Here is an 18,553-nt window from a genome sequence, read left to right on the forward strand (position 1 = left end):
ACAAAATAATTTATTAATAATAATTTTTTTTTTATTTTATAGTTTGCAAAGATTGGAACAACGATTTTGTCGATTCAGGCTTTACAACATACGTTTTTCGTCCTGGAACCACTGACGAATCATTTAAAAATAAAGAAGATGATTTAAAATATCTGATTAATCTCTGTGGATATAATTTGACGGAGCTTTGTTTATATGGTTATCATTCTTCTCAAATAATGCCATTAATTAAATCTAATTGTTCAAATCTAACGTTACTTTCATTAACTTTTAAAGAAGTAAAAAGTGAAGATTTTGATAATGTTTTTTCTAACATGAGTCATCTTAAAGGATTGTCAGTTCATTGGCAATGTGAAAACTCAACTTTACCAATGACTTTGATCAAGTCATTAGAACAAGTTTCTCAAACCTTAAAAGGATTGAGCATTGTTTCTGAACCTGAAAGATTTAGTGATCCAAAAAAAGTACCATTATCATCGGTTTCTTCTGTAAGTATATAAATTTTACAACTATTACAACATAATAAAAAAAAAAAATTTATTTATTTTTTTGATTATCAATAAATAATAGTATAAATTTTTTTATCTTTCAGGTATTATCTCCAGAAACCGAAGCTTTAATGACTGTCATTAGTAATATGAAAAATCTAGAGTATGCAACAATTAAATTGGATTATGGTTTTACAGATGAATTTTTCATAAATCTTGTTAATAATTCTAAAAATTTGAAAGATTTAGATGTACGTGCTTCAAATATAACAGATAAAGGCTTAATTGCAGTTAATAACTTACATCAATTAGAAAATTTTAAACTTGGTTTAATTGCAACAAAAATAGAAAATAAATTCATCACTGATCAGTCAATTAAATGTTTGTTCAACAAAGAATTGTCAAGATTGGACATAACAAATTGCATTCAAGTCACTAATAGCTCAATCATTGAACTTGTTAAAAATTTACCAAATTTACAAACTCTCTATATTGTAAATACAAAAACAACTATTGAACTTGTCGAAGAAATTACTGAATTAACAAAAGACCGTAAAGTAGATTTAAGAGTATGGGTTTCTTTTAAAATTAATGATGATGATTCACTCTCAACATTCATTAACCCAGCACTAACTTTCCATTCTCATAAATTTATTAAAGAACATAATTTATAATAATTATTGTATATTTTCCTATGTTTTGTTCATGAAACATATACATATGGTAATATTAATATTTTTGGTTTAATATTAGTTTTAAAAAATTGTAAACCACATTGTTTTTTAGGAACTTTAAAACTTACAGTTTAATTAATTTAATTACTAATTTAATTGCCAATATTGTATCATTTATTTACAGGAAAAATTCAAAAGTTTTATTGTAATAATTCTTAATAAAAATAATAAACAATGTTCCAATTTCAATATACGTATTTACTTCATACATTAATATTTATTTTATCATCCAGTTGTTATTTCTTGCCTCATAATAATAAAAAATATTTCGACTAACTTCTAACTCAATACTCTTGAAACAAACTTATTAAATTTAATTGTGTTATAATCGATTATATAAATATTAATAATCTCAAAGAGATAAACAAAATAATATTAATGGAAAGATATAGATTTTTTTTTTCAATTTTGTGGCAAGATGAAAAATATAACATACAATTAATTTGTCATTTTTTTCATGAGACATAATATTTTGTAAAAATTCACTTTGCTAATATTAAATAGCAAAAAGCTATTATTCAATAGACAAAAAATAATTTTTTCAATAAATTAATTCAAGTTGATTTTAAATGTCATTTTTGTGGTAATATGATGAATAAAAAATTTTATAAAGTACAACAGTTTTTTCAACAAAAAACGAGGTATGTATATTACTATAATTAATATTTTCAAAATAGTAAATTAATACTAGGTAATATAATGATATAAAATATTGTTATTTATTTATTCGTCTTTAAACCCAGATTACGTCTTACTGACGATACTACTAAACACATATGTTATCCAAGAGATCATAAATGAACAAGCTATTAGACAAAAGTCAATTAACTGTTTATGAAGATATACATACGGTCTATTGAGAAATGCATCAGGTCGTTGGAAAAATTTATCAAACACTATATTTTAAATAACTGATGCTATTACCTTTGCAACGACTTAAAAATTAATATTAATTTTTTAGAAAATTTTCTATTGATATGGAGATGTTGCTTTTGTTAGAAACTATAAAATCTTTGTAAAAAAAGAAAGAAATAATTTATTTAGATATTTTTATAATAATTATAATCATATATTTTACATCATGGCAATTGAATTTTTATAACAAAATAATAAATTTAATAATAGTATTTATTTTTCAAAAAGAAAATTAACATCTATAAAAGATCAATAAGATTTTTAAAAATATTTTTCTATTAATTTCAATTTGTTTATATTCAGAATACAGCAATATAGTCAATTATTATAGAAGGGTTAAAAAAATATAGTATAGCTTTATATATGCCGGAGTAATTTCTCCGAGTAATACTGCAAAAAGTAGAATCAGGGATTACAATATTTTTCTTTCATATATATTTTGTTCATACTATGGGTTAGCAACTCTGAGGTGGGCAAAAACAGGTATCCTTAGTCTTTTTGAGAGTGGGGATACCATGTCGGGTATGCGAGGCTGCAGCTGCATTGGTTGAATGGTTGCATTGATGTTCAACAAGTTGGTTAGCTTAGAATAAACAAACGTCAAAAAAAAAGGTACAGTGTTGACAATTTATCAATTATTTTTCATATTGAAATTATTATATTTATTCGAGGTTTATGAAAATTATAACCTGTTATTGATTTACTATAATAATAAATAATCAATAACATATTATTAATTAAATAACTAATTGATTTTTTTTTTTTTTTATAGAATAACCTCAAATATGGAGACTGTTGCAGTTGATGATCAATGGATTGAAACGTTCAAGACGATTTCAATAGAAGAGGTAAGTACTGAGTTATAATGTTGATAATGTTTTTTCATTATCATTTTTTACTTGCATTAATTTTTGGTTATCAATTAAATTAAATAATTAATCAATGTTATTTCATAGATCAACTCACCAACAAAAATAAATAAATATGAAATTCCTACAAATTTTGATTGTGAGGAGTTTCAAAAAATGATGACTGAAAAATGCGAAAAGATTTCGGAACAGCGTAAAATACGCATGAAACGCATGAAGCCACTATTTGCAAGTCAACCAAGACTACAAATGAGTAAGTAATAAAAATCAATACAAATTAACAGTGATTTTAAATAGAGAAAAAACAAAAATTACAAAATAATTTATTAATATCAATTTTTATTTCTTTTATAGTTTGCAGAGATTGGCACAATGGTTTTCTTGATTCAGGCTTTACGACATATATTTTTTATGGTGCAACTGTTATATCATTTAAAAGACAAGAAATTGATTTGAAATATGTGATCAATCTCTGTGGATATAATTTGACGGAGCTTCGCTTATATGATTATCATGGAGGTCTACATGTAGATGAATATCCTTGTTCTCAACTGATGCCATTGATTAAATCTAATTGTTTTAATCTGACGAAACTTGTATTAAGATTTAAAGAAATGGAAAGTAATGATTGTGATAATGTTTTTTCTAACATGAGTCATCTTGAAGAATTATCAATTTATCGGGAATGTGAAAACTCAACTTTACCAATGACTTTGATCAAGTCATTAGAACACGTTTGTGAAACCTTGAAAACTCTTGTCATTATATGTCATCCTGAACCATTGAGTTATCCATATCAAGTACCAGTTTCATCTGTTTCATCTGTAAGTATATAAATTTTAAAACTAATACAATATAAAAAGAAAAAAAAATAGTATTTATTCTTTTCGATTATCAATGAATAATAATATAAATTTTTCTATCTTTCAGGTATTATCTCCAGAAACCGAAGCTTTATTGACTGTCATTAGTAGTATGAAAAATCTCGAGTCTACAACAATTAGATTGGATTATGGTTTTACAGATGAATTTTTCATAAATCTTATTAATAATTCTAAAAATTTGAAAAATTTAAATATATGTGGTTCAAATATAACGGATAAAGGTTTAATTGCAATTGATAAGTTACATCAATTGAAAAGTTTATATTTTGGTTTAGATGAAACAAAAATAGAAAATAAATTCATCACTGATCAGTCAATTAAATGTTTGTTCAACAAAGAATTGTCAAGACTGGACATAATAAATTGCATTCAAGTCACTAATAGCTCAGTGATTGAACTTGTTAAAAATTTACCAAATTTAGAAACTCTCTATATTCAAAATACAAAAGCAACTATTGAACTTGTCGAAGAAATTACTAAATTAACAGAAGATCGTCAACGAAAATTGACGGTATGGGTTTCTTTTAAAATGAATGATAATAATGATTCACCTGCAACAGTTATTAACCCAGCACTAACTTTCATGTCTCTCAATTTTACCGAAAAAAATACTGTATAATAATTATTGTTTTTTCTTATGTTTTTTTCATGAAACATATACATATCTGGTAATATTAATATTTTTTGTTTAATATTAGTTTTCAGAAATTGTAAACCACATTGTTTTTTAAAAACTTTAAAACTTACAGTTTAATTAATTTAATCACTAATTTGTTACCAATATTGTATCATTTATTTACAAGAAACATTCAAAAGTTTACTTGTAATAATTTGCTAAAAATAATAAATAAATTGTTCTAATTTGAATATACATTTACTTTATATCATTTTATTTTTATCTAGCTGGTATTTCTTGCCTTATAATAATAAAGATTTTGACTGGCAAGATGAAAGATATAATTAATTCGTAAATTTTCACATGAGATAAAATAATAATAATAAATAGTGAAAAGCTATTATTTAATAAACAAAAAATAATTTTTTTTTGATAAATTAAATCATAAAATTTTATTTAATTTTCCAAATAATTTTTCAATTGATATTAATTGTTACTTGTGGTGATATGGATTTATACAAACAAATTGAACAAATTGATTCATCAACATTTTTTTAATTCATGTGATACCATTGATTTTTGACACCATTATACACAGATTTATTTTGCATCAATGATCATTTGTTGAAAGAGATACTATTGGATCTCTTGGATATCTAAAATCAACGCAAGCATTACAAAAAAAAAATGATGGTACTCCATTGTCATTATCTACATTCAATACACCTGGATCAATCAAAAAGACACCAGGTATTTTAGCACCAACACCAGCTAAAAATAAAGTAAATATTAATCCAGAAACAAGTATTGATGGAGCTCAAACACCGGCTGAACAAAAACAATTAAAACAACAATCATCGCTTAATCTTGGTGCATTACCAGCACCAAAAAATCATTATCAAATTGTCATACCAGATAATGAAATAACTGATGAAACAGCTGATAATCAAGATGATGATATTATTGAAGATCAAGCTGACATTGATGCTAGAAAATAGGAAGAATATATATTTACAACAACAAAAGAAGAATTAGAAAAAAGATCAAAAGTTATCCAAAAAAATTTACCAAGACTATGTGAGGTAAATACAGATATTTTTCGTGATAGTGGCTCATTAACTGATCTTCACAAATCTGAAGAATTAATTAAAAAAGAAATGATTGGTATTATGCAATATAATGCTGTTTTAAATCCAGTTCAACGAAGTAATACAAAACGTGGACAAACAATAATTTCACACGTACAAAAGTATATTGGAGATCATCTATATGAAGATTATGATAAAGAAAATTTAGATAATGCTATAGTAAAATGATTGCCGATGAAATACAAATTGTTAAAAAAGGTATGGCACATAGAGAATTAAGTATTGATGCTTATACAACTACATGAGAAGAATGTATCGGTCAAATATTATATTTAGAACCACAAAAATGTTATACAAAAGCAACACTTGCTATTAAAGAAAGACAGAATTGAAGCATACAAAAGAAAATTAGAAGAAAATCGTAATCATATGGTTCATGAAGCTAAACGTGCTGCTAAACTGGAAAATAAATTTAAAAATATTAAGGCCAGGCCCTTAACATCTAGTGACAAAATTGTGACAGGTTTGTACCTCGAATTTTTGTCCCACGATAACAATTTCATTTTTAATTAAATAAATAAAAAAAATACATCAAAATGTTCAAAAAAATGGCACACGTGTCGGAAATTATGTCTCCAAGTGATGTGATAAGTCTAAATAATTTTAATTATTGTTTTTTTGGCAGATTAGATTGTCGGCCATCACTGAGATGTACACTCAATTTGGTAAAGGCCGACAAACTAGTTTGTCAAAAAAACAATAATTAGAATTATTTAGACTTACAAGCTATTTTGATGAATAAAACGTTTCAAGTTTACCAAAAAAAATATCCTGAAGTTTTTGTACGTATTCTTCAGGAGTTGTTGTTGTCAGCAATATTCAGTTAATTACAATTTTGTAAGCCATAAAATGAAAAACAGTTTGTTGAAAATAAAAAAAGATTTATGTATTTTATATCAACATTTTAAAATGACTTACTTAATTTTGTTTAAACCACTATATTATAATAAAAACAAATATAAAATAAATTTTCATTTCTCTTATTATTTCAAAAACCTTATTATCCTTTTTTTTTTTTTTTTTTTCATTATCATTTTTTTTTTTGTATAAATACAGACCAAAAAAGAAAAACTTTTAATCATCTTCTGAGAATTCTTGAATTACATGTTAAATTTGAGTTAAATTTTGTGATGCAATATTTCCTGCATTAATATAAATATACACGTAGCATATATTTATAAATATGAAGCAACACTTTCATGATAAATTTCTGTTTTTGACAAAGATCATGTTTTTTTTATGCAACACATGTATAACTTCAATATCAATGCAGACAGTTTACTAGAAAAATAAAATTATTATTAATTTTGAGGGTGTTTAGAAAGTTAGCACCAAATTTTTGAAATACATATAAGTAATTGACGTATGTGTATTTCCATATTGAAGATCTAGTATTTCTTGATAGAAAATTTCATTAATCACGTGATATGAATTTTTATTATTAAAAAAGTTAAACCTAGGTCTTTTCAATAATAACAAAATTGAATTTGTTATAAAAAATGAAAATAAAAAAATTTTTTCTAATGATTTATTCGCACATGAATAACACATAATTCGCACGTAATTTTGGGCCTAGTTACATCAAGATCTGATCATTAATAAAAAAGTTTTGCTATAGCTTACAGTGAAAGCTAGCACAACTTTTTAAAAAAGGAAAAAAAAAAAAAAAAACGCACATAATCCGCACGTAATTTTTGATATAGTCCAGTTTGATTGTGCTACAATGTATGTGCTAACTTTACATACCTAATAAATTCATTAAAATAATATAAATAAAAAAATTATCTCATGTTTGGGTTCAATATTCTTACAATAATTATTATCTTCCATTTGGAACAATTTTTAAATGCATTAAATCATTTTTATTCGAAAAATTAAAAACATAGAGTCGAATAGTCGAATAGTCGAATTATTCGTTACTATTCGACTATTCGTCATTATTCGAATTATTCGAATTTTCGAATATTCGTATAATGGCGAATAGTCGAATTATTCGTAGCTATTCGACTATTCGAAAACTCGAATAATTCGATTCGATTCGATTCGAAGACTATTCGCACCAGTGTTGGGTAGGTAAGATACCTTGGTATCTTACATGTGTAAAATACCATGTAAGATACCGTATCTTACATCATCGGTTTCATACATCGAGGTATCTTACATTGCGTTCCCAGCGCTTCTTACGAATAAAAGTGGAACCTTCGTGCTACAATTTCTTTTTATTCGATTAATACATGTAATTCATTTATTAAATAAATAAAATCTAAAATAAGTATATATGAAAGATGTAGCTAAGGAATTAATGTTGCTTAAAACAATTTCTTGGCAACTGTAATCCTTAGCTCCATCTTCCCTTTAGCTACTATTTTTCCTGGGATTTTTATTTATTTAAAAACTAGTTATTTAAAATTAAAAGCAACATTAATTCCTTAAAACATAATTTTTGGTAACATTAATTTCTAGTTATATCTTTTTTCTTAGTTACTGCTTTTTCTTGACATTTTAATTTATTTAATAAATAAAATTACATGCATTTTATTTTTTAAATAAATAAAAATCCCAAGGAAAAATAGTAGCTAAGGAAAAGATGGAGCTAAGGAATTACAGTTGCCAAAGAAATTCTTTTTCAAGCAACATTAATTCTAGTTACATCTTTCCTTAGCTACTGTTTTTCTTGACATTTCTATCTTAAAAATAAACTGACATGTATATTATTTATTTAATAAATAGAAAACGTCCGAGGAAAAGCAGTCGCTAAGAAAAAGATGGAGCTAAGGAATTAATGTTGCCAAAAAATTATGTTTCAAGCAACATTAATTCCTTAAAACTGGTTTTCCTTGATATTATATATATTTATATAACAAATAAATTACATGTACCAATATATATCGAGCAATAAGAACTAATTGTCGAGTTGACAGTCAATAAGAATGTTCAAAATGGCGTCAGAGGTATCTTACAGTTTCTTACAGTATCTTACAGTATCTTACTGTAAGTGTATGAAACCTCAAAAATCGACCATTTACCCATCACTGATTCGCACACCCCTAATATTTAGCACAAGCAGTAGCTAAGAATTGATGTTGCTCAAAACATAATTTTTTTGGCCACATTAATCCCTTAGCTCCATCTTTTTCTTAGCTATTGCTTGTCCGTAGTCATTTATTTATTTAATAAATAAAATACATGTTATTTTATTTTTAAAAAATAAAAATGTCCAAGGAAAAGCAGTAGCTAAAGAAAGAATGTGGCTAAGGAATTAATGTTGCTTAAAACATAATTTTTTCGGCAACCGTAATTTATTGTGAAGTGTTATTGAATGATTGAAGCTGTAGGCTAGTCACTATATGTATATTATGACTGTAATTGGACACAGCATCCAAATATATTTCCAAAATCCATTCATCGTCAATATCACCATAATGAGAGGAAAAACTTGGTGATTTCAATGTTGTTCCATACAATTGCTTGAAATTTTTAATTGTCCATTCATACGTAAATTCACAACATTCCATACCAGTAACGACAGTAACATGGCTAGGTCCAGCAAGTTCTGACATGATTGTCAATGATTGTGTTGATTAATAATTAATATTCGTTTTTAGACAAATAAATTTCTTTTTGGCAGAATCGTATCTGCGTAATTGTATAACTTAATTGAGGCTGATCGGCGATGAACATGCAAGATTCTCACTAAATATTCAGGCAGATGTACATAAATTGATGTCAATAAACACCGATGACAGTAAGGCATATATTTAATACTACAGGCCAACATAAAAATAATCCTATAAACCAAATCCTATAAAAAATTAATAAATTCATTCTATAAAAATCAACCACAAATTTTATAGAATTTATTCTATATAAAAAAAGCGCCAAATCTATATAAGAATTTGTATAAAAATTTGTATAAAAATTTTTATAAAAACGTTTTATAGAAATGTTTATAAAACTTTTCGCTACGTGTACTTACATATGATTGACGATATTCCAAAAGTCACTCTATTACTTCATATAAAAATTATTCTTCTTATATTGTGAGTTTTTTTTTTGTAATATTTAATTAACAAATAATCAACTAAACCACGAGAGAAAAATTGTTAAAGAGATTAACATTTGACAACTTCCTTTCCATAGACATTTTTCTCATAGCTTTTTAATTTTTCAAATGGACAAAAAGCTATGGGAAAAATGTCTATGGGAAGGAAGTTGTCAAATGTTTATTTCTTTGGAGAAAATAATTCATTTATATCTTATATTATTATTGATGAAGGACAACGTATAAAAAATCCAAATTGTTTATTATTTAAAGTATTAGAAAAATGTACATCAATGAATCGTTTATTATTAACTGGTACACCATTACAAAATGATTTATCAGAATTATGGTCATTATTATAACTTTTTTAATGCCAGAATTATTTGATGATCTTGACGTATTTGAATCATGGTTTGATGCTAAAGATTTGCTAGATAAAAATGGTATACAGATAAATTTTTAGAACAAGAGAAAGATGAAAAAATTGTTGGACATTCACATGAACTATTAAAACCATTTATGTTGAGAAGATTAAAAGTTGATGTTTGTCCAGATATACCACCAAAAAAAGAAGTTGTAATATCTCGGGAAAAAATTCCAAAGATTCCCGCATAAAGTTCACGGTTACTATCACTAGGTATCTTCAAATATCTTCGAAGATCTGGAAAAATTGTTCTAAAAATTTATCTGTATACCATTTTTATCTAGCAAATCTTTAGCATCAAACCATGATTCAAATACGTCAAGATCATCAAATAATTCTGGCATTAAAAAAGTTATAATAATGACCATAATTCTGATAAATCATTTTGAAATGGTGTACCAGTTAATAATAAACGATTCGTTGATGTACATTTTTCTAATACTTTAAATAATAAACAATTTGAATTTTTAATACGTTGTCCTTCATCAATATCAATAATAATATATAAGGTATATCAACTTTTTTGAAAAAAAGTGTCTTCAAATTTTTATTTTTTTCAAAATAAATAAACATCATCATGCTTTGCGTCGTGTAACAATCAATAATTAGTTATTTTTTTTTGGAAAAATTGAAAATTGAAAAGTTTGGAAAAAGTTGGACAAATGGTGGAGAAAAATTGGAGAAAGGACGGAGAAAAGTCGGAATAAATTTTAGGTGGAGAAAGGTTGAAGAGATTTGTCCGCCATTTCTTCAACCGTGTGAAAAAATAATTTTACTGCCGAGAAATTTTTTCTGAATTCAATGACGAGGAGAAATTTTTCCGTCGTTTCTCCGAATCAACTTGGGTAAGAGAACGTTTGAAAATATTTCTCTGCGAAAAAAAAAACACACGCGGAAAAACATTTGAAAAAAATAATTTTACCGCGGAGAAATTCTTCCGAAATCAACGACGAGGAGAAAATTTTTCCACTCATTTCTCCGCAGAGAAATTCGGTGTAATCACGGAGAAATTCGGAGAAATATTTTCACCAGGTAGAGCTGATGCCTTATTTATGGTATCATCACAAATATACAAATTTATCAAGAAAAGAAATGAAAAATATTGAAAAATATTGTTCTGTACCTAACGCCAGTATATGAATTTGCTCCATTTTTTTTTTTATAGTCTTCTTAGTCACTTTACGTCAAAAAAATGTGAATAAACAAAAATAACACGTGAGCAGAAAAAGTAAACAAAAATAAATTTAAACAGCACGGACACCGTTCTACACGAACGCTATCATCGACGAAAAAACGTACTGACTTGCTGTCTAACGTACTGACTTGCTGTCCGTGACAGTTTATTTACCGTCTTTTAAACATCAGACAGTTTTACCCCTCCTTGTTGAAAAAAAAAATAACAATAAAAGCAGCTGACACATTGACTCCAAAATCCAAATGTTAAAATGTTGACTTAATAATAATTATAAACATAGTAAATTAAATATTTAAAATAAAGTAAATAATATAATTAAAAAATGGCTACAAGAAATTTAACAGAGCCATTTGTGCTTATGAGAAATAATGCACTTCAAAGCAAGCATTTTTCAGCTGATCAAGTATGTTAATTATTATTAATTATAAAAAATTAAACTCTAAATTAATTGATGAATATTTTTTGAATTAAATTAAATCTATTATTATTTATTTATAAATAAATTTTAGAACATGTCTGATAAAATGGCACTTGTTAATTCCGATAATCAAGGATCTGAAAGTGTTGAACTTGCTGGATTTGACAGTTCTGACACAACACCTCCTGCATGGACTGATGCCCTTGAAGAAACTCAATATATTTTAAGTAGATTAAAACATAAAATAGGTAATTTAATTGAACTTCAAGCTAAACATTTAACCCGACCAACACTGGACGATACATCTCAGGTAAATTTTTAAAAGTTTTCTTTATAAATTTTTATAAAACAACATAGAGATTTATTTGTTATTAGGAAGAAAGACAAATGGAACAATTAATACGTGAAATAAGTAGAGCATTTTCAAGTGGTCATAGACAAGTACAAATTGTTAAAAATGCTGGAAGACATGAAAAAAGACCAGCTGATCGACAGCTAGCAATGAGTGTTGTATTAGCACTTTCATCAGCACTTCAAGAATTAGGATTTAAATATAAATCAGCTCAAAATAATTATTTACAACGTATGTAATTATTAAATAATTATGTGTACATTAACAATTAACTAAATTAATTTTAAATAATTACAGAAATAAATTCTCGAGAAGAAAGAAATAGACCATTTTTTGAAGAAGATCAAATGTTTTTTCCTGATAATTCAAATGACAGTTGGACAACTGGTACAAATTATAATGATAATAATACTGAACAATATTGGGAGTTATCACAACAACAAAAACAACAATCAGTATTATTACAAATTGAAGAAGCTGAAGAAAATATTAGAATTGCTGCTGAAAGAGAACAAGAAGTTGGTCATATTGTACAAAGTATAACAGATTTAAATTATGTATTTAAAGATCTTGCAACAATGGTACATGATCAAGGTACAATACTTGATAGAATTGATTATAATGTTGAACAAACACAGTGCCAAGTACAAGAAGGTTATAAACAATTAAAAAAAGCTGAAACATACCAAAGAGCTAATCGTAAAATGTATTGTATTATGATACTTGCTATGATGATTATACTTTTATGCTTTCTTATTGTTGTATTTAAAACTTAATTAACTTATACATTGTTAATTTAATTGTATACAATTTTTATTTATTTAACAGTATAATGAATTTTAACAGTTGAAAAACTGAAATAAAGAATTTTTATTTTTTCTTTTTTATTATTATAAAAGTGCAATGTTATTGTTTGTAAAATGTTGGATGTATAAAAAATATTAATATATAGTAATTGTTGTAATAAATAAAACGAAAAATAAATATATATTCAATTTTTTTTATTTTATTATTATTATTATATAAACAATTCAATATCACAGTATTACTTAAAATCACTGCATCAAATTGAACGTAATGATTTTTAAGTATTAAATGAATTAATTTTGTTAGTCAATTTATATTCATTTGAGCTAGTATTGTCAACTAGATTATAAGTGCATATTTACTATATTTAAAAATAATTATAAAGAGTTAATACAGTTTTAAAAAAAATAAAAAATACTTGATATTTTTATGTGTCAAGGCACGATTATTAGATTGTACAATAAAATTTATTTTGTTTTTTGTTTTTTTTCACCTGATTATTAATTTTTAAATAATAAATAAATTATATTAGTATCAAAATTTATCTAGGATAAATATTAAATAGCTATTTCATCAAATTTTTGATAATATAAATGAGCTTATTCAGGAATGTAGAATAATAAATTAATTTTATTTTCTTTTGACTGAATTTAAAATAGAAAAAAAAAATTAATAAAGCACCGCTATAAAAATATATATTAATTCAAAGTTTAAATAAAAAAAAACCATAAATATATTATTTACAGTTGAAATTTTATATATAAAAAAATATTTTTAGTTATACTGAAATATGATGTATGTAAAATATTTCTAATTCAATGCACAGCATGATTTTTATATTAAAAAATTTAATAGTATAGAGAATAATAGATAAAAAAAAAATTATTAATCATCTTCATGATTATTTATAAGATGTGAAGCAATTGCAAAAGCACCACCAACAATGAATCTCACAAAGTTGTCACCAACTAAAGGACCCATTGCGTATAGACCTTTTTTGGGTGATTTGATAACTTCATATGTTATGTCATCAATTTCAATTGGATTTGATCGTCCATCAATTGGTTTACCATAAATTTTTCCCAATTTCGTTGCATATTCATCGAGATAAGACAAGTCTGGCTTGGAGCCTAAACAAAAAAATGATTCAATTACTAAATGTCATTGTTTATTAAATTTACAATTAAATTGACCTTAAATTAATGTCAATGTGAGCAAAATAAAAAATAAAATTACCAATAAGAACAGCAACAGTTGAAACTTTAAATGTAAAAATTTGTCCACTTGGTGATTTAAGTGATACTTTTCTTTCTTTTTTTTTATTTCCATCATTATTAGTAGGTCCACAAAAATCAATTAATGAATAACCAGGTAATGCTTTGTAAAACCTGTGATTTTTACCATCAGCCATCATTTCATAAATTTTATGATACTCTGGATACATTGATACTGGAAGTGATTGTAGTCTTTCATATGAACTTGCACTTAAACGTACTCCATTATCATCATCATCATTATCATTAATTTTTTCAGTGGAATTTGAACAATCACGAAAAGCATGAATAACTGGAATTCCCCTAAATCTTGCAGCCATTATTGCATCAGCTGCACTTAAACCAGCTCCAATTATTAAAACTGGATCAACAGTACCTTGTCTTGGTTTCATGAAACATTTTTCTATAATAAATTAATTAATTATATATACAAAAAAACATTAATAAAAATATATAAAACCAATTTTAACTTACTGCATTTTCCAGCAAGACGATCAAGACGTGATTCAAGATCATTAAGGTCATGTGTTATCCAACTTGATTGTAATTCTTCACCAGGTATTCCCAAACGATTTGATGAATTTGTTGTACCAGTTGCAAGAACAACTTTTTTACATTTATAATTAAATTTTCTTCCACTTTGATTTTCATATCCTTTAACAATCCAGCCATAATTATCATCAGAATTATTTGTATCAATAATTGGTCTAACTGATGTTACTGTTCTACCACTAAAAAAAATTATCATTATTAAAATTAAATTAATTAAATATATTATTTTTATATTAAATAAAACAAACAAACCATTTAAAATATTTTTCTAATCCCATACGATGAACATAGTTTTTATAATAAGCAGCAACAGTACCAACTGGTATTCTATTTGATATTTCAAATGTATCATCATCAGATTCAATAATATTATCACCAACAATACGTTTTTGTAATATTTCAGATTTACGTAATTGTTCAGTTTCAACAAGTGTTTCCCATTTTCTTAAATCAAGACCAGGTAATGACATCCATCTTGTTAAACTAATTGTTAAGACATTTGGATCCATAAATTGCCATGCACCACCAGGTGGACCTTTACCCAATACAATATGATTAATAATATTATGATCTGGATGATATTCTGATGATTTCCATATTAATAAACTTTTTAAATCAAGACCAGTATCAACACATGGATGTTGTAATTGATCAAGAAGCAATGCCATTGGTTTACAAGTACCACGACCTTCTAAACCACCAGTTAACATTTCGAAATCTTCTTTTGAATTATTTAACAAACTATCATTATTATTATTCATTATTTTATTATTATAATTATCATCATCATCATTTTGTATTTTTATATTATTATTTTTTTGTTTATTTTTTATATAATTTAGTCGTGCTGTTAGCATTTCATCACCAGGATGTGGTTCACCAGTATAATAAGGCCAATTACCATTTAGCATATATGACAAGCATATACCAGCTGGTCCATTTCCTGTAAACAAAAAAATGATTTATTAATTTTTGACATATTTTAAACTTTCAATTGGCCTTAAAAAATATTAAAATATTATTGTAATAAACTTACCAACAATAACAATATCTTTGTAAATATAATTTTCATTTGCTGCATTTGAAAATTCATCCATTTCTGTTCTGATAATATAAACAAAAATAATTAATAAAAAAACAAATTAAATCAATTGTAATATGTGTTCAAGTCTGTGACACAATATGACACAACAATGACTGCTGTAAATTCATTTTAACATTTATTTTAATCAATATGAAAATGACGTGACTGTTTGATAAAGTTGATATCTAATAAAGTCTGTCTATATTTATTTTTATTAATTTATATTATTAAAAAGTATTGACCTTGTTGATGATAATCATTAACAGGAAAAAAAAAATCATACATAAAATGATCACAATGTTTTTAAGTAAAAAAATTAAATGATCACTCGTTCATGATTACATCAATTTGACCTTGTTAATGTTAATGATATCAAAGAGAAATAAAAATTAACAAAGGTCATTGTATATTATAATTTGGTTCCCACATAAACATTAGAATAACATTTAGCTGACGTAATATTTATTTTGCAAATAATACTTTTATTTCTAACAATGTATTTTTAAATGTTTTCTCAATTTTCTCAGTAATATTTTAAATAAATAAATAAAAAGATATTAATATTGTACTTGCATTCATTGTAGTCATTGTATAATACTTAATCTCTTTTTTTTTTTTTTTTTATTTTGTTATTGTTTTTACTTTCTTATCAATTGTTTTTTTTTTTTGATTGTAAATAATATCATGCTTTTTTTTTTCTTCAATTATGATTTGCTGGTAATTAAAGTTTTATTACTGGGGTAATATAAATTTTTTTACAATAAAATTAAATAGATTATTTTGAATATTAAAAAAAAGGGCTTTTTTTCCCGCGTTTTTTTTTTTTTTTTCATTATTACGTTGTATTTTCTTGTCAGGGTATTTAATCATCAATAATCATTTATTTGACATGTAATTTATAACTTGGAAAAGTACCAATGATTATGCAAGAAATTTAATTTCATTTCCGAGAAATAATTACTGAATAGAGTACAAATTTGTAAGTAAAAAAAAAATAAATTCTCAAGGATTTTTTTTTTTTACCTTATTACCTTTCACAGAATGTTTAAAAAACGTAATATTTCTAAAGAAGGTATTATTTCTTGAATATAAATTGTTAAATTTTTAATGGAAAAAGTTTTAAACTTTATGCATAGATGACAATTGTAAAAAATATTAAAAATAAATATTTCAATAAAAAAATCGACTTGGTTTCATTTAACGTTTAATAAATTTTTAATCAATCTATTGTATCTATTTTTTTTTTTATCTATTGGAGTAGAACACTATTATCTATTTCTCATAAATATTTCAAATATAGAACGCTTATTATCGCCCAGCTATCATTGAAATTTATAGTAATATTTTTATGCTATAAATTTTTATTTTATCCTCAAATATTCACATAAAAAATTACATAACAATATCAAATACTAAAATTTAAATAAACGTGTGCAAAAAAATAAATAAAAAAAAACAAAATTCATCGAGACATTCGCGATAACCCGGGCTATATTAAAAATAAATATTTACATAATTTTAAAAAAATCTATAAATAAAAGCCACTAATTTCCTCATAAAAAAAAACATAAATTTATCAAAAAAAAATTAAATTGATATTAGCCTTTTTTTTCCTGGTCTACTGACTCATAAATTTTTTTTAAATGAATTATTTTATTGTTGCTTATTTATACGGTGGATAATTTATTTATTGCTAATAAAAAAAATATGCTTGTCATGGAGAAAAAAAAAATAATAATATGCGCACCTTGATGATAAACTAGTCTTGGATTTTTAAATTTTTATAATAATAAACACATGTACACAAATAACACCACAATTTAGCTAGATGAGCTAGATGTGTGTGATGATATTAACATATATTTAAACCAAGTCAAAGTGAAGGCCTTTGCAAATTTAATGTAACAAGATAGTTTGTTAATTTTATTCCATTCTTCCAAACGATGCTCCATTCTGTTAAACCGGTTTATCCTTATTCTTTTTCACTAATTCCTGTCGTTTTTTTTTTGTATGACTTTGCCTTGGAATTTATAAAACACATGGTATTTTTTATTTTTTTTATTTTTTAGCCCAGACATGTATATTGATCCAAATTTTATTAATAAAATTTAAATGAGACAATTAATTATAACATAAATATTAACTCATTTTTTTATTTTTAGATATGAATTTGTCAACAATAATAAATCAATGTGTGACAAAAATAAATAAAATATGACCTAGGTCAACACATCACTTGCTATTGAATTAAAAAAAAAAATCATCACTTACTATTTTTAATATAAAAAAAATAACAATGTGTCGTAACAAGTATGTTGTACATTTTATTTATTCGTAATCGAAACTATAGTAAATAAAATTAGACTTTATAAAAAAACTAATTAATAATATTGTGATTTATAAATATTGATAAATATTTTTTTTGTCATTGACTTACCAAGTTATTTAATTATTTTTGTGTTGCAAAATTTTATGTAATGTTTATTTTGACTTGATAATTATTATAGTTAATTTTTTTTATTTATAAATTCACATTGCACATGTTAATTATTTTTTAGTATATTTTTCTGTGAATGAACACAGTGATGGTTATTATGCGACTGCAAATTCAAAGTACTCCAACATGCTACAACATGCTCCAATGTGTTGTACACATACTATTTCATTTCTCATTCTTTTTTTCTCTTTCTCTTTTTTTCTACCATCGGGGTATTGATCCAAACAGGAGCTGACATCTCTCGTGAATTTTCT

At 24.9% G+C, this 18,553-nt stretch overlaps 3 protein-coding genes across 3 annotated transcripts; 2 read left to right on the top strand and 1 right to left on the bottom strand.

Annotated features, from left to right (window-relative positions):
- The first annotated feature begins 2,697 nt into the window (after window positions 1-2,697).
- Window positions 2,698-5,504, top strand: LOC122853929. The gene is made up of 7 exons (XM_044154337.1): window positions 2,698-2,749; window positions 2,910-2,985; window positions 3,094-3,259; window positions 3,361-3,830; window positions 3,937-4,147; window positions 4,265-4,475; window positions 5,138-5,504. The coding sequence occupies exons 2-7, from the start codon at window positions 2,923-2,925 to the stop codon at window positions 5,502-5,504; spliced, it is 1,488 nt and encodes a 495-aa protein (XP_044010272.1). The 5' UTR covers window positions 2,698-2,749; window positions 2,910-2,922.
- Window positions 5,505-11,510: 6,006 nt separating this feature from the next.
- On the top strand, window positions 11,511-12,919 carry LOC122855157 (syntaxin-16). The gene is made up of 4 exons (XM_044156323.1): window positions 11,511-11,718; window positions 11,825-12,043; window positions 12,109-12,316; window positions 12,383-12,919. Exons 1-4 carry the CDS (start codon window positions 11,638-11,640, stop codon window positions 12,859-12,861), a joined length of 987 nt encoding a protein of 328 aa, XP_044012258.1. The 5' UTR covers window positions 11,511-11,637; the 3' UTR covers window positions 12,862-12,919.
- Window positions 12,630-18,461, bottom strand: LOC122855156 (oxidative stress-induced growth inhibitor 1-like). The gene is made up of 6 exons (XM_044156322.1): window positions 17,550-18,461; window positions 15,755-15,822; window positions 14,971-15,661; window positions 14,641-14,897; window positions 14,129-14,569; window positions 12,630-14,022 (listed from the first exon to the last, which is right to left on the bottom strand). The coding sequence occupies exons 2-6, from the start codon at window positions 15,813-15,815 to the stop codon at window positions 13,778-13,780; spliced, it is 1,695 nt and encodes a 564-aa protein (XP_044012257.1). The 5' UTR covers window positions 15,816-15,822; window positions 17,550-18,461; the 3' UTR covers window positions 12,630-13,777.
- Window positions 18,462-18,553: the final 92 nt, after the last annotated feature.

The sequence above is a fragment of the Aphidius gifuensis genome, linkage group LG4 (assembly GCF_014905175.1).
Source record: "Aphidius gifuensis isolate YNYX2018 linkage group LG4, ASM1490517v1, whole genome shotgun sequence".
Lineage (NCBI taxonomy): Eukaryota > Metazoa > Arthropoda > Insecta > Hymenoptera > Braconidae > Aphidius > Aphidius gifuensis.